At 44.4% G+C, this 24,486-nt stretch overlaps 1 protein-coding gene across 2 annotated transcripts in view; it reads left to right on the forward strand.

Annotated features, from left to right (window-relative positions):
- Positions 1–356: 356 nt before the first annotated feature.
- The window catches only part of LOC148137427 (cadherin-23-like), a 434,955-nt gene continuing 410,825 nt past the window's right edge, over positions 357–24,486 (forward strand). For both annotated transcript variants that reach the window (XM_087982496.1, XM_087982497.1), the window contains exons 1-3: positions 357–526; positions 13,253–13,339; positions 16,560–16,640. In XM_087982496.1, coding sequence (XP_087838622.1) covers positions 13,276–13,339; positions 16,560–16,640 — 145 coding nt within the window. In that variant the 5' untranslated portion in view covers positions 357–526; positions 13,253–13,275. The remainder of the gene's footprint in view (positions 527–13,252; positions 13,340–16,559; positions 16,641–24,486) is intronic.

The following is a 24,486-nucleotide window of genomic DNA, read 5'->3' on the forward strand; positions in this document are numbered from 1 at the left end:
TGGGTTGGGGAGAATTAAAACAAGAATTTGCCACCGTGGATCTGCCCTTTCCAATCACTTTATTGCACCCAACACAATAAAATGATTTTGCAATGTTGCATCGGCTGATTTCCCAAGGTTTCTTTAATAACTCTTCTGCAGTGGAATGATTGACAGAGGTGGGGACCCGCCCATCGTCCCACCCGCAATGATTGATTGACACGCCCGTGTCCAATCAGCACAAAGGCCCCCCCCCCCACCTAACCTCCCCCAGGACGGATTGATTGACAGGCAGGGCAGGGGGTAGTGTTGTAGCTCAGGTGCAGGAGCTGCTCTGAGTGTGTGTCAGTGGGAGAGAGTGTGTGGTCCTGTCTGAGCAGTGAGGAGAGGGGCGATAGCACAGCAATGCCAGAGGAAATCCAGCAGACAGCATCCCCTCACTGAGCCCGGGACTTCAGGAGAGACTGTATCCATCCCTCTCTCAACAGGTCCATCCGAGCGAGAGAGGCTTGGGGCGAGAGTCCGCCAACACAGCCAGGGAGCTCGGGTAAGATAGCGCCTGTGTATCCATCGCGAACGGATAGATCCATTCCTCTCTCTGACAGTGACACAGTTTGTTGCAATCCGAACTGCCTGTTTACACAATTTAAAACAAAAAAAAATACCCAGTATCTATTCCCGATTTCTCAAGTTATGTACTTTGTTTCCAGAAAAAAATTGTAAAACCTTTTTTTAAAGTTGTGTGCTTTTCTCAAAAAAGTGTACCTTCTTTATTCAAATTTTGTACTTCTGTTTCAAATTGAGCACTTGATTCAAGTTGTGAATCTTACGCCCCCCAATTGTGAATCTTTTCCACCCAAATTGTGAACCCTTTACCCCCAAATAATGACCCCCACTTTCCCCCAAATTATGAACCTCTTTCTCCATACACTGTGAATCTTCTCCCCCGAATTGTAACCCCTTTTCCCCCCTCCCCAAATTATAATCCATTTCCTCCCAAAATTGTAACCCCCCCCCCCCACCAGCAACTTGTGAAACCCTTTCCCCCCTCAAATTGGGAACCTTTTTTTTAAACGGTGTGTCCTTTTAAATCGTGTACCTTTCTGATTTTTGTTTTGTGCGATGTGGGGTGTATGTAAACAGTGTTGTGTCAGTCGTTTATAAAATTCTTGGCGTTAAAGTCAGGTAGAGACCCCCCTGCAGCCTGAAGGTATTTTCCAACCCGAGATAGCCCCCTCCGGTCTAACGCTGCACCGCTTCTTGTCAAACTGCAGGAATGTGCTCTGTGCTTGAAGGAAGAACTCGAGCTTACGCTGTCGTTAGTGTTCCATGGTCAAGAATTTGGGTTTTCACTGGGCACCCTGGTACCTGCCAGGCACCTGGGTTTACTCCCCTGAGTAACGGCAAATGTCAACCCGCTTTTGTACTATTTGACCGAGAGGGATTATAGACCTAGTCTGTATTACAGCCAGTTTTTGTTTGGGGAGACATTGCTGGTGGGAGAGATTTAGGGGTAGAGGTGTGAGGGGAACAGTATGGGTGGCTGTAACGAGCGGAAAGCTCTGTATTTTGGCGTATGTTAGACGGTTTCTTGACCGTCAGAGCGTCGGCTTAACATTTCCAAAGCAGAGCAAGCATGTCAGTGAAAACTTGAAGCATCTTACCCAGCCGTCGGCGGTCACTGCTGGGCACCTCTCTCTCCCTGTCTCTCTCTGAAATGGCGTGTTTTGGAGATTCAGAAGCATGTTTAGCGTGTGTTGCAGACGGAAGCTGGGTGTGTGAATGATGCAGACTAATGAATGTGTTGGATTTGAAAACATCGATGTGTTTCCAATTTATAGTCAGCAACAAAATCCTCTGGATATTTCTTTAACTTGCCGAACTCGTACAGTGCTACATGCGCTCATTGTCAGCCGGAGTGTGTGTGTGTGTGTGTGTCTGGGAATGTGAAACCGTGTGTGAGAGACAACATGGGACTCTGTGTGTGACTATGTATGTCTGTGTGTGTTGACACTGTATGTGTTTATGTATGAGACACTGTATGAGAGAGACATTGTCTCTGTGTGAGGGTGTGTGGGTCTGTGCGTCTGTGTTTGTGTGTGTGTGAAAGAGAGACTGTGTGTGAATGGGTCTGTGTGTGAATGGGTCTGTCTGTCTGTGTGTGTGGGGGGGGGTCTATGTGTGGTGGATCTTTGTGTGTGTGAGAGACTGTGTGTGGGGGCGTCTATGTGTGGTGGGTCTTTGTGTGTGTGAGAGACTGTGTGGGTCTGTGTGTGTGAAAGAGACTGTGTATGTGTGTGTGAGTGAGACTGTGTGTGTATGTGTGTGTGAGTGAGACTCTGTATGTGTGGGTCTGTGTGTGAATGGGTCTGTGTGTCTGTGTGAATGGGTCTGTGTGTCTGTATGTGTGGGTCTGTGTGTGGGGGTGCCTATGTGTGGTGGGTCTTTGTGTGTGTGAGAGACTGTGTGGGTCTGTGTGTGAAAGAGACTGTGTGTATGTGTGTGTGAGTGAGACTATGTGTGTGTATGTGTGTGTGAGTGAGACTATGTGTATGTATGTGTGTGAGAGAGAGACTCTGTGTTTGTGTGGGTCTGTGTGTGTACATGTGAGAGAGACTGTGTGTGTGTGTCTGTGTGTGAGACTTTGTGTGTCTGTGTGCGCGCACACGTGTGTGTGTGTGAAAGAGAGACTCTGTGTGTGCGTGCACATGTGTGTGTGTATGTGTTTGTGAGAGAGAGAGGAGGTATTCTGTTATCTCATTGTTGTGCTAATAGGCTGTAAGAGCAATCCACACAACCTGGAACTGAAAACTTCAAAGGCTCGCTCCAGCAAACAGTCTCAGCTGCTGGCTGGAGCTCGGAGAGATAGTGAGGAGATGATTCTTGAGGTTATTAGTCAGGGGCTGGATGCTGAGATGGTTGCAACCCGCTGCTTATTGACACTAATTGAGCTATTCATTTTTGCTTCTAATCCACTTAGACTATGTAAAACGTGACAATCTTAATTCTATAGCCCACAGGGCCAGTGTATCACTGCTCCTGCCTATGACTTGGATCTTCCTGATCACAATTACTTTTTACACATGCTACTGACGCCCACTGATGGCATCTTTGCCCCAGACTCACTCTCCATTGTAGTGCTAAGGGAGTAACACAGGGTGCCACCATTCAGATTGGCATTAGTTCCAGCCCCATTGGTCACTGTTTTGAAGAAGGGCAAGGGAGCAGGAACAGGCTGCAAGGCAGCAGGGGAGATCAAACCCTTGTGAGGAGTGTGAATCCAGCAAGACCAGGTGCCTCTGGTCAGTAGTGTTGACCTTTTAACTGTGTTTCTTTGTTTTTCTGCTTTGAACCTAAGATTCTGTGCCTAGGTACCTTTGTACCTAAGATGACTCTAAAAGTGGTGACTTGTGTGACAATAAACCTAATTCTAATTCTCTTTGATCTTATCAGTATTTATCCCTCAGCCAACAGTATACCTTGTCGTTACTACATTACTGTTTCTGAGGATCAGGTTGTGCCCAAGTTGGTTCCTGCATTTCCTACGTGACAGCAGTGACTTGATATATACTCCGTTAGCTAGAAAGCTGCTGAAATTGGAAAGGGCGATAGAGAATTGCAAGATCTCTCTTGCTGTGTAGAATAAGAGTTAAAAATCACACAACACCAGGTTATAGTCCAACGTTTATCTGGAAGCACTAGCTTTTGGAGCGCTGCCCCTTCTTCAAGTGGTTGTAAGAGCGGCATTCCGAAAGCTAGTGCTTCCAAATAAACCTGTTGGACAACAACCTGGTGTTGTGATTTTTAACTTTGTCCACACCAGTCCAACACCGGCACTTCCAAGTCATGTATAGAATGAATTGGTGTTCATTTGATAGTAGTTCCTTATTATCTCTCTAATTACTGTGTTCCAGTCCTGATCAGAATGTTTTCTCACATGGAGAGAACATTAGCAGAACTGACTATACTGTACTAAAATTTAACTAATATCACCTTCAGTTTATACGGTCCTCAAAAAGTCACATTGGCCCTATGTCTCTTAAGCAATCTTTAATGTCCCATTTGGAGTTATGTATTCTGCAGTATTGTGGTAATCTTGTCACAATCCTCCCAGAGTCCAGTCAGCTCAAGGCTGCTGCTATTATTTTATCGTTTTTGTGATGTTGCAGAGTGGGAAATGCTTTGAGATTTTGCTGTAATTTCACCAGTGTAATATGTTGTAACTACAGCACCGTTTTCATTGGGGGTGGGGATTTAGTTGGAGCAAAGATGTATGTATTTGCAACTATTAAATTTTAACAATTTGCAATAATGTCTTTGAGATTGTAGATTCGTTCGCTGAGCCGGTGTGATATTCTGCAGACCTTTCGTTGTCTCGTTAGGTCCATCTTTGATAAAGTGTTGGTGGTGTGTCCCACTTGATATCAATGTGTCTCTGTTTCTTGGTACTTCTAGCTCTATATCTGATGTCTTTATCTATTGTATTTATTTCAGGGCAAAGAAATGTTAAACCCAACTTTCAACCATACTTCTTTGAGATTTGCACTGTTTGCATTTAACTCTTCTCTGGGCGCAGTCCAAGTTTCAGCTTTAGTCACTTCCACTCTCATAGCATCCCTAAAGTGCAGAAATAGGCCATTCAGCCCATTGAGCCTAAACCAACCTTCCCAACAACAGACCACCCAGACCCACCACCACCACTCCCACCCACGACCCCCATCCTATCCCTGTAACCCTGCATTTCCCATGACTAACCCACCTGCTCTGGACATCTCTGGACACTATGGACAATTTAACATGATCAATTCAGATAACCTTCACATCGTGGGCTGTGGGAGGAAACCAGAGAACTCGGCAGAGACCCACAAAGACACGGGGAGAGTGTGCAAACTCCGCGCAGACACGGGGAGAGTGTGCAAACTCCGCGCAGACACGGGGAGAGTGTGCAAACTCCGCGCAGACACGGGGAGAGTGTGCAAACTCCGCGCAGACACGGGGAGAGTGTGCAAACTCCGCGCAGACACGGGGAGAGTGTGCAAACTCCGCGCAGACACGGGGAGAGTGTGCAAACTCCGCGCAGACACGGGGAGAGTGTGCAAACTCCGCGCAGACACGGGGAGAGTGTGCAAACTCCGCGCAGATAGTCACCCAAGGCTGGAATTGAACCCGGCTCCGTGCCACTGTGAGACAGCAGTACTACCTATGGCATTCATGGAGATTCATTTTAAGTGTTTTGTCAACTGGCAAAGCACTAACATGATAATCTAGTGTCAAAGGAGGCCATTCAGCCATCATGTCTGTGCCAGGCATCTGAAAAAGCCAGGCGTTGAATCACCAGAGATAACAAAATCAATTGACAGACAAAATGATAACCAGAGAAACCTTCAAATCTCTGAATTACGTAGTTCCATTTGGGATCTCATTGATTATTGGAGGCTAAGTGACTAAAGGTGCTAGGAAAATCCCTCAGATCAGTGAACTTCCAGGTGAATTCCTTTCTACCGGCTGTCTGCCCTTAAAGTGGAATGCAGGTTCATCTATTTGTTTATAAAGGCTTGTGCTGAAATGCAAACTGGATTTGCTGCACAATTAACTTCTATCACATTTGCTAATTGAAATAAAATGACTTGATGAGCAAAATAACATTCCCTGCTCTGATCGGATGCTATAATACGTACAATAAATTCTTTATGAGGATGTTAAACTGAGGCCTGTCTGCCCTGTCAGGTAGCTGTAAAGGATCCCATTGTCAGGGAGATCTCCTGGCATTCTGTATCCCTGTGCAATCGTCACTTTAGCCACCTCCTTGATGTTTATTGTGCTGCTGTGTATGAAGGTTTGTTGTCTTTATGTTAGCTACTGTGTCTCTTTAGGTTACAACAGTGACTTTGCAGGAATTCTGTATCGACTGAAGTACTTTTGGATGTTGGAAAGTCATGAAAGGTGCTCTTGTAAATACAATTTATTTTTTCCTACCCACTTCGAACCAGCGTGTGTTTGCAAGAATTCTCGTCTCCATTGCAGCTGTCATTTACTGCACCTGTCTTTTTTTTAAGCAGTTGTCCCTGTCATTTTCTGGTTTGATTTTAAATAATAGCGAGCCTTTGCCTGTGTAGTGAGGCAATAACGCCACTTAGGGTCTGTTTGGACTCTCATACTGAGTAATGACTTGGTCAGAAATTGGATATTTTTCCTTCCTGATGTGAGGAGGCATTACAGCTGTAACAGATTATCGCTGTTTAAACCTGGGGGTGGGGATGCTTAATTATTGAACCAAACCTAGCTTTGATCAAATGATAAATCCTCCAGATGACCAGGTTATATCTCTTAGCTTCAAGAACTTTGAAAAGATTAAACTCCCTACCATTTGGAAGTGGACCTGTAACCTCCTGCATTTGAAGTTGTCTGAAGGTTAACAGTTTGCTTGCAGTACGTAAGATAGAACAAGACACGCAGTGCAGCTTACTGAGTAGTTGCAGATATCCGAAGAAGGGATAATATTGTCAGATGGTTAGTGTGCTTTTGGGTGTTTGGGATCAGTCTGGAAGGTGAGAAAAGTTTCATGGAATATATTACAAATCATTCTTTTCTCAACCATCTTCAAAAGTGGTAAAGTCATAATCCTCCCAGACTATAGGGCTGCTCTCTTATTGGGGAGGGGGGGGGGAGGGTGGAGGGGGGGAGGGAGTGGAGAGAGAGAGACTACTAGTGCTGGTTTAACCTTCTCAACCATGAAGTTGAGAAGGAAAGTCCCTCATGTTAACATCATGGTTACATTCTCCGTCAAGAATAGAGTGCTCTGCTATTGGCCTGCATGGCCATTCTTGTTGCTAAGAGACAATTGAGATACTCTTCCATTCTGAAGAAGAGTCACGCCAAACTCAAAAAGTTCACTCTGTTTCTCTCTTTGCAGGTTCTGCCAGACCTGTTGAACTTCTCCAGCACTTCCTGGTTTTATTTTAGGCAACTTGGATTCCTTATTGAGCCCAGAATCCTCTCTGACCCGACATGCCTGTCATCAGTCTGCCTCTGGGTTCCATGAAACTAGATTGAAACCACGCACTTCTTGTTTGGAGACCTTGTGTTTAACCCGTCAGCATGCCCAATATATGGCTCCATGCAGAAAGTAAGCAACAGGGAGCAATGTTAGATGTGTTTTGAATGAATGTGAGGTCAGTGAGCTCAGGTGGTTGATTGGCTGATCTGCAATTGAATCCATGCTGTTTGCAAGAGTGATGCCAACAGCATGGGTTCAATTCCTGCCACCAGCTGAGGTCACCATGTAGGACTTTCCTTCCCCAATCTCTCCACTCACCTAAGGTGAGGTGACCCTCAAGTTAAACAACCGCCAATTGTCTCGCTGTAATGACAGAGCAGCCCTATGGTCATAGAATCATAGAGATGTACAGCACAGAAACAGACCCTTCGGTCCAACCCATCCAGGCCGAACAGATATCCCAACCCAATCTAGTCTCACCTGCCAACACCCGGCCCATATCCCTCCAATCCCTTCCTATTCATATACTCATCCAAATGCCTTTTTAATGTTGCAATTGTACCAGCCTCCACCACTTCCTCTGGCAGCTCATTCCATACACATACCACCCACTGTGTGAAAAAGTTGCCCCTTAGGTCTCCTTTATATCTTTCCCCTCTCACCCTAAACCTATGCCCTCTAGTTCTAGATTCCCCCACCACAGGGAAAAGACTTTGCCTATTTATCGTATCCATGCCCCTCATGATTTTATAAACCTCTATAAGGCCACCCCTCAGCCTCCCGACGCTCCAGAGAAAACAGCCCCAGCCTGTTCAGCCTCTCCCTATAGCTCAGATCCTCCAACCCTGGCAACATCCTTGTAAATCTTTTCTGAACCCTTTCAAGTTTCACAACATCCTTCCAATAGGAAGGACACCAGAATTGCACGCAATATTCCAAAAGTGGCCTAACCAATGACCTGTACAGCCACAATGTGACCTCTAAACTGCTGTACTCAATACTGTGACTAATAAAAGAAAGCATACCAAATGCCTTCTTCACTATCCTATCTACCTGCGACTCCACTTTGAAGGAGCTATGAACCTGCACTCAAAGGTCTCTTTGTTCAGTAATGCACCCTAGAACCTTACCATTAAGTATATAAGTCCTGCTAAGATTTGCTTTCCCAAAATGCAGCACCTTGTATTTATCTAAATTAAATTCCATCTGCCACTTCTCAGCCCATCTGATCAATTTCCCGATGGAATCTGAGGTAACCTTCTTCGCTGTCCACTACACCTCCAATTTTGGTGTCATCTGCAAACTTACTAACTATACCTCTTATGCTCACATCCAAATCGTTTATGTAAATGACAAAAGGTAGTGGACCCAGCGCTGATCCTTGTGGCACTCCACTGGTCACAGGCTTCCAGTCTGAAAACCAGCGCTCCACCACCACCCTCTGTCTTCTACCTTTGAGTGGGAACTTGTTCACATTTCACCAAATTATCCCTTGTCAGGCTGATGAAACCAGTCTCACATCTTCAGGAAAAATCAATTCTGAGAATCTTTGCTCTGACCTGATGTGAAATACTTTCCTTCTGGAGATGCTGATGCTGAGTGGACAACAGCTTGTCAGATAGTATAGAAATGACAGAGTCAACAAAGATCGAATCTAAGTCAGTTCAGTGTGAAACTGTTGCTTTTAGATTTCCAATTGCTGTTTCAGTTGGTGGAGAGCAGCACTTGTTGTGAGGAAGAATGAATGGTTCTGGGACAAGAAATTGTCTTCAGTCAAAGTTAGAGTGGTGCTGGAAAAGCACCTCAGGTCAGGCAGCATTCGAGGAGCAGGAAAATCGAGGTTTCGGGCAAAAGCCTTTCCTGATGTCTTCAGTCAGTCAGAGCTTTTCTACTTTGCATTGGTATCTCACTCAGTACAATGCACCTTGTGCTGAACGTAGAACTGAAGTCTGATTGTTGGTTGGATTGGACATCCACATGAGTACAGCCTAAATAAAAAATAGAAAGTTCTGTAAATCAGTTCACTCTGATAATCTAATATAACTTAAGTTGCCCTGCTTATGTCGGTTTCTTGTAAGTACATGGTAATGTAATGCACATTTAAAAGTCTCTCCTTCAGGTGAGAGATGCCTGTGGTGAGGGATTAAGTGCTGCGTACTTGGCAACACGATAGCAGCCTCAGTTGTCTTCAGATCAATTATTGAAAATGACTTGAGGCACTAACAGGTGGATGTCTGATTCCCTTGTATCAACAGCTGCGCATCTGGAGGGGTTGGTGTGGAGGTGGGGGGCATACATGTTCACTTGGATACCTGTTTCTATGATGGGTAAATGGAGTTTCTGGGAGCATATCTGCCATTCCCATTGTGTTTCTATTGTGGAACCTATCTGTGGCTCACTTGCTCAGTTAGGCTCGAATGATGAAAGCGACCCACATTGCACAGGATTGATGTGGGCTATTCTGTTAAGATCCAATGCATAAAAACAACATTTGCTGAATTGTAAGCTAGCAGGAAGCTGTTGACTGAGAAACAGAATCATAAATCATAGAATCCCTACAGTGTGGAAACAGGCCCTTCAGCCCAACAAGTCCCCACTGACCCTCCAAAGAGTAATCCACCCAGACCCATTCCCCTACCCATTTACCCCTGACTAGTGCACCTAACCTACACATCCCTGAACACGATGGGAAATTTAGCATGGCCATTTCACCTAACCTGCACATCTTTGGATTGTGGGAGGAAACCAGAAAAAGAGACTCTCCCAATCCGATCGCCATCCCGGGATAGTAAAGCTGAGAGCGCACTTCATTCACTACCTCTGTTGATGCCATTGACTGATTTCACCATTAGTTGGCCATTTTGCAGTGTAATACAAATGAAACATTAAGTGGGCTGATTTGAAATAGCAAAGTAAACCCTCTAAAGGTATGTTAAGTGTGCCAGGACAGCTTTCTGTCTGCCTCGTCAGAATGCTTGTTTCACACTGAGTAATGTTAGGGACATCACAAGCCACATTGTACCAGACTGCTATCTCTGCATGAGACGATGACTCACTTAAAGGTTCAAAAGAAAATCAATCAACAAGGGGTCTTGAGAAGAGGAATAAAAGGTGAGAATGCTTTTCCCTTCTGTGCTTTGCACTAGTAGTAGATTCATGCTAAATGGATGGTGAGAATGTGGCAGCTATTACCACATGAAGTGGTCGAGATGAATAGCATAGCTATCTACCTACCTTCTCTTTAAAACGCATGGGAGACAGAACTGAATACTGCAGGAAGGTAAAGCAAACGGGAGGGGGTTTGTGCAGAGCATTAGTACTGAATGGATGAATTGGGCTGAATGGCCTGTTGCAGTGCTGTAAATCTGTGTAATTCTGTAATCTGCCTGGCTGTCTCCTCTGCTGCTGTTAACAGATTTTCAAGAATAGAATTTAGATTGTTCTTGCTAATTCTTATTCCCTGGAAAGCAATGGATGTTGATCTCTTCTGTCAATGATGGGGCTGTTATTCCCTTGGCCTAGTTTGTGCATTGAGTATATTGCTGACACCAACAGCACCCTCTGCCATCATTCATTTGCAGTTATATGTGGGAATCTGCACGTTGCTATCTGATTTTGCTCACTGTCTCTACAGGCTTTATTGTAACAGTACCTCATGTATTGCTAAGCTGTGATGCTTGTTCACTAGTTACTAACTGAACAGAAATATTTGGAGCTCAGTGTATTCAGGCATAAGTGAATTTCTCAGAGTGCTAGGTCACAATTATCGGCAAATAAATTCCCTAGCACCAAAAAAAAACTTACTTCTATAAACTTGGACTCTCGTTCCATCAGAATTTAATTAGTGTTGGAGATTTTTGTCTCAAACCAATCATCTTTTTCTCATATCTGCCCATGTCAAGTAGCACAGATCATGAAAGATGCTGCACTGGATCTCACCATCCTGACTTGGAAATATCGCACAGAATCCTCATGGTCTGGAAGCAGCCATTTGGCCCATTGAGTCCACACCAACCCTCCAAAGAACATGTCACCCAGACCCAACCTATCCCATGGCTAATCCACCTCCGTATCCCTGGACACTATGGGCAATTTAGCACAGCCAGTCTGCCTAACCTGGGCATCTTTGGACTGTGGGAGGAAACCCATGCAGACATAGAGAGAACATTCAAACTCCAGACGGTCGCCCGAGGCTGGAATCGAACCTGGATTCCTGGAGCTGTGAAGCAGCAATATGAACCACTGAGCCACCATGATGCCCCTATGTTGCTGCCCCTTCAGTGTCACTGAATCAAGATGCTAGAATTCTCTCCTTAATACCATGGTGGATGTACCAACCCCAAATGTATTGAAGTGGTTCAAGAGGGCAGCTCACCACCATTCTCTCAAGGGCAATCAGACATTGGCAATAAATACTGGCCCTGCCAGCGATGCCCACCTCCCATGAATGAATTTTTTAGAAAAAACACAGAAACACTAAACAGCAATTGGCATTCATTTGCTGCTCACTGCAGCATCCAGCCCGTGTTATTTGTCAAATGTGACATTTCTAGTTTGCTTTTTAATAGTGAAGCAAATTACAGTAATTTTTAAAAACATTTGATTTAGTTAAATGCACACAGTTCATTGAGCAACAATGACAACCTATTAAGTGCAGATTAAAATAAATAATAAGCACTTGCTTTTGAAATATAATACAGTGGTTTGTTGCCAAAAGTTTACTTTGCTACCCCCTTACATGGGATTGTTTGACTGAACAGTATTGGGAATTGTAGAGGAATCGAAAAAAGACCAGTGTGCAGTTGATAGGGCAGGGTTCCAGAGACATTTCAAATACATTGTCTCATAACTTCAAGGTGAATATTTATTTTTGGGATATGCAATCTTAGAATATTAATTGTGCTCAGTAGATTACACATTTGACTCCTGAGTCAGAAAGTTTATGTTCAGATTTCAGTGCAGAAGCTTTGGCCACCCCATCTTGGCTGGTACTTTGCTGCAGTGCTGAGAGGTACCATCTCTCATTCAGGTAAATATAAAGTCATCCCATGGGGTTATTAGAGGGAGAGAAACATTTATTCTTCAAAGCACACCAGATATGCTGATCAAAACCAGGAATTGCTGGAGAAACCCAGCAGGAGAAAGCTTTCTCTCCACAGATGCTGCCAGACACTGTTGAGTTCTTCTTCCCGACCTCTCCACCCCCACTCTGGCCTATCACCCTCACCTTAACCTCCTTCCACCTATCGCATTCCCAACACCCCTCCCCTCAAGTCCCTCCTCCCTACCTTTTATCTTAGCCTGCTTGGCACACCCTCCTCATTCCTGAAGAAGGGCTTTTGCCCGAAACGTCGATTCTCTTGCTCCTTGGATGCTGCCTGACCTGCTGCGCTTTTCCAGCAACACATTTTTCATCACTGCTGAGTTCCTCCAACAATCCCTCGTTTTGTTTCAGATTTCCAGCACCCAGAGTTCTCTAGTTTTTTTTGTGTGGACAGGGAAACTCTTCAGGGATACCCTCAAGGCCTCACTGGGGAAGTGCAGCATTCCCACAGACACCTGGGAATCACTGGCCCGAGATGTCCAAAGTGGAGGAGGAGCAATGGGGAAGGCCCCTCGAGACTTGCCATCAGGAATAACGCTGAAGTCAGGGGGAAACAGCGTCAAGAACAATGCCCCACCCAACCCTTCCCGTGCTCACCGCCTTCCCCAAGTGTAACAAAGCCTGTGATAGCCCCATCATTCTGTACATCCCCCTACGGACTCACCCTGAGAGTGGGAGAGAGTCATCCTCGTCTACAAAGGAGTGACGATGATGAGTTTTTTGATTCAATGCCGGTCACAGATCTTTGCTCCACGCAGATTGGTTGCTACGTTTATCTGCAGAACAACAGCGTTCACACTTCAAACCAATTAGCAGTGAAGTGTTCAGGCATTAAAGAATGTTTATATGAAGTAGCTTTCCTCCTTTGTAATTGTAGATGTCTAATTTCACTGTCAACTTGAGTGTGTCTAAATATTTTCTTTTAAAAGGGAAATAAATACCTAGAAATTAGTGGGAGGATGTAGCTTGTTTATGTAGCATACTAATAGAGATGTGAATGTGTTTATTTTAACACTTTTCTATTCATGTAACTAAGGAATGCTGTTCAAATTTGTTTTATGTTCAAGCTTTGGCTCTTTATAATTTAAGATGAATGTATTTTGCTTGGTAATGTTTTTATAATTTCAAGACCAAGTATGAACTGCTTTTCCTCTCCTCCACTCTCCCAACAGGACACAGATATCTGCACGCTGAAATGAAGGCCAATCCTTGCAACAGTATCCTTGGTTGGTTACTTTTCCTGTATTCTCTATCTCCGTGTAAGTATTGTCAGGAAACAGAATGTTATCTGAAACAAAAATAGCTAAGAAATAGTTAGCTATAAAAGTAATAAGTGTCCATTCTAATGAAAATGGTTTTTCTTTGTTGCTTTTTCCTATCAGGCTATTTCATAGAGTTACAGTTTTTTGCAGGGTTTGGGGGTTTGTAGACTGCCAGATAGCAGTGACGGGAAAGCCATGGATGTGTACTACATATAGACAGCAAAGTGTCTGTTGTGACTTAATGGTGAGCTCTTTCACCTCTCTGTGAGTCAAAAAGTTGTAAGTTTGAGTCATACACCAGATTGTCGGCTCATATGCCAGTGCAGTCCTGAGGGAGTGCTCCAGATAGGCCATCATTGGTAATGCTGCTGGTTTAAGGAGTCAGTGCAGGTACCTTGGGCCAAATGGCCTCCTCCTGCAGTGTAACAGTCTGTGACTTTGTGCTCTCTGTGGTTGTATTAGGTCCCAGTGCATGTTGTCCGGAGAAGTGCAGAAGTTCACTGAACTGTTCCATGCTACCCTCTGGTTCTTTTGCCATCTCCGTTTAACCTGTGTCCTTGTGCTCCTTGGCACTTTTGCAGCTTGAGACCTTGTCCTTACTTACCTGTCTGAACCCTACATGGTTTTGCTTGAAATAAACAAATGCTGGAGGTCATGGTGGGCCAGACAGCATCCATGGAGAGAGAGCAAGCTACCATTTCGAGTCTCAATGACTCTTCACCAGAGCTGAAGTGTGGATGTGACAGCATTACACAAGAGTTTGGGGAGGGGGGCACGGTGGAGGTAGTGGGTGTAGAGTGCTGGTGGAGAAAATATGTCGATAATTCATATGAAGTGATCAGAATATGAGAATGGCAGAAGAATGGTGTGTCTCCTGCCAGAAGGGGGAGATCCTGGGATGAGGGGGAGGGGAGGACATGATGACAAGCTAAAAGAAAGGGAAGAAATGTTCACAATTTAAAGGCGTGGAACTCAATATTGAGTCCTGTAAATCGCCTAGACTAGAGATGAGATGTTGTTCCTCCAGCTTGTGCTGTGATTCATTGGAACACTGCAGAATGCCGTGGACAGACATGTGAGCAGGACACTGCGTTAAAATAACCTGCTATGGGAAGGTTGGGGTTATATTTGCACACAGACCGGAGGTGTTTCGCAAAGCTGTTGAATTGTTTGCCCCTATCAAACCTCCTTTTCTGCTCCCAAGGAGAATATATTATGTTCCAAATTGGGAGGGTGGTGGACATTGTGCTGGGGAGCTGATAATTGATTGATTGGATTATTGTCACGTGTACCAAAATACAGTGAAAAGCCTTGTTTACAAGCAGTACAGGCAGATCATAACTGAATACATTGAAAATCCTGCTTAGGGCAAAGCTCAGAGGATAAAGATTGCAATGTAAGATTCCGGGCTCAGGAGATTTCTCAAAAAGAGTGGGAACTGGGCAGTTGAGTTTGAGGTTTTCCTGCATTTCTCATAAATTAATCTGCAATGTGAAATCAGAATCACTGTGTAGCACTTAACAGGAGCCCTGTTGTAGCAGCCTCACAGGGAAAACTCCATTGGGAATGACTGGACATCCCGGTTTTGGTCAATGCTCCTCTATACAATCATATTCCAACTTTACAAAATATATGGCTGACAACTCTCTCCAACGCCTTCCAAACCATTTACTATTAAACAGTTAAAGGGTTGATGTATGATTGCATGTAGTATCATCAACATTCAACCAACTGAAAAAGAAGTGTAATTATGGAATGTGATAGTTCAATGAGCTGAGTTGTCTTGAATGACAGGGGTCAGAAGTTATTTTCTGGGTTACTGCGTCAGGAGCAGTTTGCCAGAGAAACTGTAGACTACATATTGTAATATCAGAAAATGGCAATAAATTTTGTGGTGATGGCGGTGTTAACTTATCTTTATCACTGCTGCAGTATCTCTCATTTCGCTTCAAGTGTTAATCATGGAACTGTGTTTTATCCAGTCATCTTTGTTTGATTTAGCTGTTCTTGGCCACAGCTTAATCCCATTTTTTTTGTCAATAAAAACACACTGTGCCAAATGTTAAAGGGAGTCTCTGTTAGTCTGTAAGATTGTGAGCTTCCTGTACCATGAATCTCTCGAAGATGTGATTTACAAGTCTTCTTTTGGTTAGCAAAAGAAGTACAAATATACAGATTGACCTAAGGATGTCCCAAAAGGAACTGATTATATGTCTTTGTAACAGAGCCAATCTTGAATTGTAGGAAATGCTGCTGCTAATGTTCACACTTGCTGATGTGTGATAGCATACAGCTAACCTAAATCAAATCAGATAAACTGGTTACTAGTACTAACCAGGAAACAGTAATGTGTAGGCTAGGAACTTAACCAGTCTTTGTCATGGCTTCTTACAGCCTGTTTTGAAAGGGCAGACAAGTCTCTTTGTTAAATATTGCAGCATTGGATGAGTGTTTCACTGTCAGAGGTGCTGTCTTTCGCATGAGGCACTACACTAAGGTACTGCCTTCCCTCTTGAGTGGATAACAAAGATTGCATGGCAGTAATTTGAAGAAGTTTGGTGAGACATCCTAGTGCCTTGGTTCAAGCTTAGCTGACTGGGCAGCTGGGTTGTAATACCTAATAGTGTGGGTTCAATTCCCACACAGGCTGAAGTCACCATGAAAGACTCACCTTCTCAACCTCTCCCCTCACCTGAGGCGTGGTGACCCTCAGGTTGAACCACCACTGGCTGTGTGTCTCTCTAATGAGAAAACAGCCCTGTGGTCTGGTAAGACTATGGCAATTTTTATATACTCGATATTTATCACTAAAACTGATGATCTGGTCATAGTCACATGGGAATTTGCTGTGTGCAAATTTGTTTCATATATCACAAATGAAACTACATTTCATTAAGAACATCATTGTCAGTAAAACACTTAGCAACATCCTAAGATCATGAAATGTGCTGCACAAATGTAGGCCTGTCTTCCTGTTTGATATTGCCCCTTTCATGCCCAGTTAAGCTGATAATCCTCTTTGACAATTCTGAACGGAATGTGAGTTTCAGAAAAGTTGATTTAAAATATCTAAGAAGCAAAACTAATGGTGTATTAGAAATGTTTGGCTATCTAAGAGCTGATGCAAACTATAGCTCTGCTTTTATGACCCAGCCTGGTGGTATATATCTCGTTGTAATTCACCTTTTTGATCTGATTTTTATTTCCTTCTTTACAGGTCTGTCATATAATCGACTACCTTACTTCTTAAATTACTACTTTGATCAATATATTTTAATATACGAAAATGCCTCTGTTGGTGAGTACACTTTTATTTAACCTGGAGTGACTGTGGTGGTTCATCAGTTATCTTGCTGTTGAATTGTTTCGACATTGTCTGAATGCAGTTGCTTATATAAACCTCATGATAGTGAATGAGAGTTTGAGAGGCTGACCTCCAGCCCTTCAGACCCATTCCAGCAGGTGGTGGTGATTGTTCAAGTTCCTGTTGGGCACCCCACCTCTCTATGTCTGTCTGTCTGATTCTCTCTCTCTCTCTCGCTCGTCTCTCTCGTCTCTCTCTCACTCGTCTATTTCTGTCTCTCGTCTCTTTCTCTCTCTCTCTCGTCTCTTTCTCTCTCTCTCTCTCTTTCTCTCTCTCTCGTCTCTTTCTCTCTCTCTCTCTCTCTCGTCTCTCTCTCTCTCTCTCTCTCTCTCTCTCTCGTCTCTTTCATTTTCTCTCTCTCTCTCTCTTTCTCTCTCTCTCTCTCTTTCTCTCTCTCTCTCTCTCTCGTCTCTCTCTCTCTCTCTCGTCTCTCTCTCTCTCTCGTCTCTCTCTCTCTCTCGTCTCTCTCTCTCTCTCGTCTCTCTCTCTCTCTCGTCTCTTTCTCTCTGTATATGTCTCTCTCTCTCTCTCTCTCTCGTCTCTTTCTCTCTCTCTCTCTCGTCTCTCTCTCTCTCTCTCGTCTCTTTCTCTCTCTCTCTCTCGTCTCTCTCTCTCTCTCTCTCGTCTCTCTCTCTCTCGTCTCTCTCTCTCTCTCTCTCGTCTCTCTCTCTCTCTCTCTCTCTCTTTCTCTCTCTCTCTCGTCTCTTTCTCTCTCTCTCTCTCTCTTTCTCTCGTCTCTTTCTCTCTCTCTCTCGTCTCTTTCTCTCTCTCTCTCTCTCGTCTCTCTCTCCCTCTCGTCTCTTTCTCTCGTCTCTTTCTCTCTGTATATGTCTCTCTGTCTTTCTCTCTGCTCTCTCTCTCTCTCTGCTCTCTATGTCTCGGTGGTATCTCTTTCTTTCTTTTCTTTCTGTCTCTCTGCCTTTTGTCTTTCCCTGACATCACCAAAGATAAGTCACTCGCTAACTCATCGCATTGGTGTTTGTGGTCACATACACAATGCTTCTGCATTTGTAAAGCAACCTCCAGGTATTTAGGGCTTTGTTTAGACTGTGTACTTGGACTCTTGTGAAAAACTTTGGGATTGACTGAGATCATGGGACTTGTTGCTGAGCAGATCAGTGCTTGATATACGAAGGTGAGAGAAAAGAAAATGTGAACTGGCAGCAGTTTCCAAACACCGTTAATGGATGGTTCCATCTCAATCATTCGGAAATATGGGCACTGTAATTTCTGTGCACGTTTCCCTTGTTTTAAAAGTTGACATTACAAATGTGTAGGGTTTGTTTTTTTTAACAGCTCTGGCAAGCTGCAGATTAATGCAAACACAAAACACTTCAGTACTCTCCAAACGGTACTTGTTGTGAATTATCCTGAAGAGACTGCTGAGATTAAGATGAAAGACATGGACATTGTAGTGCTGAAGATAAACACTGCTAAATGAGAGATGAGAAATTGAAATGTTTCATCTTGCACTCATCAGGATCAGGACACAAGAAACAGGCTCAAGGAAAGGAACATCAGTTATTCAGCAGGGGAAGAGGTTGCTGATTGTTTGGGTCAGCAATGGCTTGGAGATATGGCTGGAGCAGTTAACTGTCATAGATTCATCGAGCCATGCAGCATGGAAACAGGCCCTTCAGTCCAACTCCATGACAACCAGACATCCAAAATTAATCTATTCCTATTTGCCAGCATTTGGCCCATATCTCTCTCAACCCTTCCTATCCAAATATCCATCCAGATGCCTTTTAAATATTGTATTTGTCCAGCCTCCACCACTTCCTCTGGCAGCTCATTCCATACAACATCTAGTGAAAATGTTACCCCTTGGGTCTCTTTTATATCTTTCTCCTCTTGTCTTAAACTTATGCCCTCATGGTTTGGACTCCCCTACCCTGGAGAAAAGACATTGTCTATTCACCCTATCCATATGATTTTATAAACCTCTATAAGGTCATTCCTCAGCCTCCTTGCTCCAGGGAAAATAGCCCCAGCCTTTTTTTTCATTCAATCACAGGGTGTCACTGGCTGGCCCAGTATTTATTGGGGAGAAAGTGAGGTCTGCAGATGCTGGAGATCAAAGTTGAAACTTTATTGCTGGAACAGCACAGCAGGTCAGGCAGCATCCAGGGAACAGGAGATTCGACGTTTCGGGCACAGGCCCTTCTTCAGTATTTATTGCCCATCCCTAACTGCCCTGAGGGTGGTTAAGAGTCAACCACATTGCTGTGGGTGTGGTGTCGCATTAATCTAGACCAGGTAAGGATGGCAGTTTCCTTCCCTAAATGACATTAATGAAACATTTATTCGTTCTTATTTCTCAGACCCAGCAGGTAGACTCTGACTGATCAGAGTGTTGTCATGAGAATGCAGTACAGATTGGCAATCTCCATGATTTGGGAGTCCCATGGGGTCTTAAAGACTGTTTGCTTATGTTTTTTTTATTTTATAACTGGGGGGGGGGGTGAGGGGTATTTTTGTGCTGTGATCGTCTGTTTGGATCAGGTAATATCTTCCTTATCTGCAGTTGTGCTGCTGAGTGCTGTGCACACAGTTATCTTCATTTAGATAATCGTCAGATTTGTTCCTCATGATTGACTCCAGTATTCCACCAGCTCCTGATTTGTAAGACTAAATTGTCCAGCTTTGTTTTCATTGCCGCTCTTGTAGCTTGTTGGCTTGTTTCTAGTTCAGAATTGATTTGACTCCCACCACAATGAATGTGTCAGCGACCCTTTTGGATTTTGTCCTGAATCTCGCATACCTCTTTGAAGTAACAGGTCTGCGATGATTTCCTCTGCTCTGAGTATTTTGATCTGGGTGTAAAGATGATAAAGAGATGGTCATGAGTTTAGATGTAGAGCCTCCTATGGTGGGTGGTATGTTACTTTTGTGTTTTATCTGTTAAATGTTTGCAGGGACTAATCTCTCTCTTTTTGTGAACTACTCTTAATTCATCCCCAGATTTAATTCTGTTGGCACCCATGAGAGCTCTCATCCCTTCTTTGATAACCAGCTTGCTGTTATAATTCTGAATGAATCCCTTACTGCTGTACTTGGCTCCTAGACCAAAACTAATTTCCAATGCGCTGTTTTGTTCTTTGACTGCTTTTGTTATATTTCCTTTTCAGGACATTGTTGTTGCATTTTTGTTTGACTTGTTTTTGGGGTGTGGGCGTCGCTGGCTGGTCCAGCATTTATTCCCCATCTCCAGTTGCCCTGGCGAAGGTGCAGGAGAGCTGCTTTCTTGAACCACTACAGATCACTTGCTGTAGGTCGGCCCACAATGCCCTTAGTGAGGGAATCCTGGGATTTTGACCCAGTGGCACTGAAGGAACAGCGATATATTTCCAAGTCAGGTTTCTGAGTGGCTTGGAGGGGAGCTTGCAAAGTGGTGGTGTTCCCATGTATCTGCTGCCCTTGTCCTTCTCGGTGGAAGTGGTTGTGGGTTTCACATGTGTTGGTTAAGGAGCCTTGGTGAATTACTGTCCCAGTTTTCCTAGCCATACACTTACTGGCTTTAGAGAATCTGTTTATTTGACAAGTCCATTTTAGTGCTTGGTTTCTTTCCAGTGTGTTACATTCCTGGATCAGATTTAAGTTATGATCTGTTTAGGTACCAATAACTATTTTTTTGAAAAAGTGCACAAAGTGTGAGACAATGAAGACTTCCAAAGGGAATAAAGCTGCAAGATTACCACGGTGTTAAACAAGCAGCAATTAACCGCACTATACAAATCAGAACAATATTATAACCTATAATACATGTACAACCTATTTCTAACAATCAGAATTAATATGTGGTAAATATAGGTGACAGACTGTGATCAAACAGCATGTGCAAAATAGCAAATGTGCTCAAGGCAGATCTCATGAATTTCTCAGCAATTTCTTCCCTATCCATATATGATGATGTCATATCCGATCACTAAACCTCATTAGGCTTCACAAAGGATCATAATTCTTCATTTTTGTGGATCAGTCCTTGAATCTGCTGTCTCAAGAATCCTTCCTTGTGAATTACCTCAGTGAGCGCTCCAGATCACTCTTCCCCCCTTCCTTGGGTCTATGCTCTCCTGGACTCGGAAACCATGTTCCATCATTCATTGTCAAGCATGGCTCTGGCTCTACACCAGCAACTAGCCCCACTACTTAAGTTGTTCCTAATTTTGCTCAGCTGCATGAAGCAAATACAGCCTGTGAGCTTTTCAAAACAACTCTCAGCTAGAGTATTCATGTTTGCAGGATGGTTCTGAGGCCCTTACAATGGGGGATGAACTTCCATAGGAAGTGGTGGATGTGACTATTATTACAATCTTTAAAAGACATTGAGATAAGTACATGAATATGAAACATTTGGAGGGATATGGGCCAGTAGCAGGCAGGTGGGACTAGTTTAGTTTGGGATTATGGTCGGCAGGGACTGGTTGGGCTGAAGGGTCTGTTGCTGTATAACTCTGCGACAATGACACGCAGCTCAAAACCAACAACCACCTCATTTTCTCACCTCCCCTCTGGTCGTCTTGACTCTGACACCTTAGCTGCCCACAAATTCTTAGACTTTCTTGCTGAGCATAAAGCTATTCACCTGTTCTTGACTCCTCATCAAGTCCCCTACAAGAAAATGTATACTTCAGGTGTCTCCTCAGAAATACGCTAACGGTCACACTCATCATATGGAGAATGCTTCTAACTGATTTCTTTTTGTTTTACTAACTAAGGAGGATAAAGTTTAAAAAAAATCACACAACACCAGGTTATAGTCTAACAGGTTTAATTGGAAGCACTAGCTTTCGGAGCGACACTCCTTCATCAGGTGATTGTGGAGTACACAATTGTAAGACGCAGAATTTATAACAAAGTTTACAGTGTGACGTAACTGAAATTATACCTTGATTGTTTGTTGAGTCTTTCATCTGTTTGAATACCATGATAGTTTCACTTCTTTCCATGAGTAAATCGCAAAGTTTTTTTAAAAAGTTACATTCTCAGGTTAACTGTGACAATTGGCGTTAGCCAGATAATATATTGAAGGAGGATAGTAATCTTTGAACTTGTCATTGACTCACTCCAGAGTGAACTTTGAAAAACCTGCCAATAAAAACCTTCCAATAAAACCACCCCATTGCTGGCCAGTATTGAATGGGGCTACTGAGCACCTCATGGAATTATCCATTCCAGGACACTCGCACCAATCAACCACACCACCCCGTGGCCCAACATTTCAATTGGGATTGGGAATACGGGATGGCATTTTTGCAAGAGGTAGGGTGGGAAGAGCTGTAATCCAGGTAGCAATGGGAGATGATGGTTTGGTGATGGGGGGTGGGGTCATGGTCGGGGGGCAGTAGGAAGAAGTGTCCTCGAATTGGCATTTGGCTTCAGCGGCGTAGAGGTCAGTGCGCCAGACTACCACTGCGCCCCCTTTATCCGCTGGCTTGATAGTGAGGTTGGGATTGGAGCAGAGGGATTGGAGGGTTGCGCGTTGTGAAGGTGAGAGGTTGGAGTGGGGGAGGGGGGTAGACAGGTTGAGGCGGTTAATGTCCCGGCGGCAGTTGAAAATGAAGAGGTCGAGGGCAGGTAATAGGCCAGCGCGGGGTGTCCAGGTGGATGCAGTGTGTTGGAGGTGGGCGAAGGAGTCCTCGGAAGATGGGCGGGAGTCCTGATTGTGAAAGTAAGCTCAGAGGCGGAGGCGACGGAAGAATTGTTCGACGTCATGGCGTGTATTAAATTCATTGATGCTGGACGGAGGGGGATGAAGGTGAGTCCTTTGCTGAGGACTGATCGTTCGTCCTCAGTAAGGGGAGGTCTGGAGGGGATGGTGAAAACTCGGCAAGGCTGGGAGCTGGGATCTGGTGTGGGTGTGGAGTTGGGAGTGGGGGCGGAACCTGTAACTGGAGTGGCTGTGATGGTGGAGGGAATGGGGGTGGAGTCATGAGCAGGGGTAGTGTTCCCCTCGAGGTTCTGGGGGGTGGGGATAGTGACAGAGGGGTGTGTGGGAGGCGTGTCAGCAGAATGCAGGTGAGTGGCGTTGGTGGGGGCGGAAGTGGTGGTGACCACGGCAGTAGAGGTGGCGGAAGTCACTGAGCGTGTGGCATCAGCGATGATGTGAGGGGCGGAAGTGATGTCATGTGTGATGCATGAGGAATTGTGAGGGGCGGGAGTGGTTGTGGGAGTGGCAATGTTGGGGCGGAAGTGACATCATCAATCAGCATGGGGATGGCAGCTGCATCAGCCGCATGGCTAATGGCGTCTGAGTAGTCTCCGAGGCCAGGGGAATCTTCTGGAATGTTTGAGAAATGCCCCTGGTGCTCACCTTCCACCCTACCAAGGCCCTAAAGGAGCCTTCCACATCCATCAAAGTTTTACCTGCTCATCCACTAATATCATTTATTGTATCCGTTGCTCCCCATTACTTGTCTGGACCTGTCCTACCTGCCTATCTCCTTTTCCACCTATCCACTCCACCCTCTTCTCCCTGACCTATCACCTTCATCCCCTCCCCCACTCACCTATTGTACTCTATGCTACTTTATCCGTACCCCCACCCCCATCCTCCTCTAGCTTATCTCTCCACGCTTCAGGCTCTCTGCCTTTATTCCTGATGAAGGGCTTTTGCCCGAAACGTCGATTTTACTGCTCCTCAGATGCTGCCTGAATTGCTGTGCTCTTCCAGCACCACTAATCCAGAATCTGGTTTCCAGGATCTGCAGTCATTGTTTTTACCTTGCCTCAGCCTGAAGCCCTGGCATTACCTCCCCTCTATCTCTTTCCTCCTATATGACCCTCTTTAAAACCCAGGACTTCAATCTAGGTGTAGGACATTTATCTTTGTGTCTCGTCCAGCAACTTGTGTAACACTCTTCCAATGCTCTGGTGAAGCACGTTGAGATGTTATACTGTGCTGCAGTTATTAGATTGGATTAGATTACATTACAGTGTGGAAACAGGCCCTTCGGCCCAACAAGTCCACACCGACCCGCTGAAGCGCAACCCACCCATACCCCAACATTTACCCCTTACCTAACACTGCGGGCAATTTAGCATGGCCAATTCACCTGACCTGCACATCTTTGGACATCTTATTGATATGAGGTGAGGATTGATGAGGTGATGTTGCTCTTTCAGAGGCTCTGATAGTCTCTCAGCTGTTTTGTTTCTGGTGAAACAGTTAGTGCAGAAATTCACATTTGTCGTTCAGTTTTAATTTCTGAAAAAGAAATTCTGCTTCATTTTGTAAATAATTTGCATTGCTTCTTGTGTCTGTGGCACTCTTTTTATATCTTCACTTTTTGTTTCTCGTGTCGAACACTGTACTTGTGATAGTGCACACTAATAACTATCAAGGTGCACGTAGCATGTTCCTTTTGAAATCTCACCAGGGATGAAGAGATCTGTGATTAACCTCCTGAATAGCTCCAATTAGTATCAGAAAAAACGCCAATCCTGTCAATATCACCTCTGCCTTGCATGTCTCTTCAGTATTCTACTCTTGTTTTCATTTTAAATTACTTACCATATACAGAGGCGTCCTGTGCAATTGCGTTCTGATGTAGAAAGCAAGATTTGCATTTGCATAGCATCTTTCCAGACCTTGAGGCATTGTTCTTTAGGCAATGAAGTACTTTTGAGGCAGTTGTTAATCCAGTGGGTGAATAGACAGGCAACTACACAAGCAGCAGTCTGATAAATAACCATAAAAGATTTTTGGATGCTGTAAATCAAAGACAAAACCCAGAAATTGCTGGAAAAGCTCAGCAGGTCTGGCAACATCTGAAGG

This window comes from Chiloscyllium plagiosum, unplaced genomic scaffold (genome assembly GCF_037043375.1).
Source record: "Chiloscyllium plagiosum isolate Xiang-an unplaced genomic scaffold, Cpla_swu_hap1 HiC_scaffold_43, whole genome shotgun sequence".
In the NCBI taxonomy this organism is placed as follows: Eukaryota; Metazoa; Chordata; class Chondrichthyes; order Orectolobiformes; family Hemiscylliidae; genus Chiloscyllium; species Chiloscyllium plagiosum.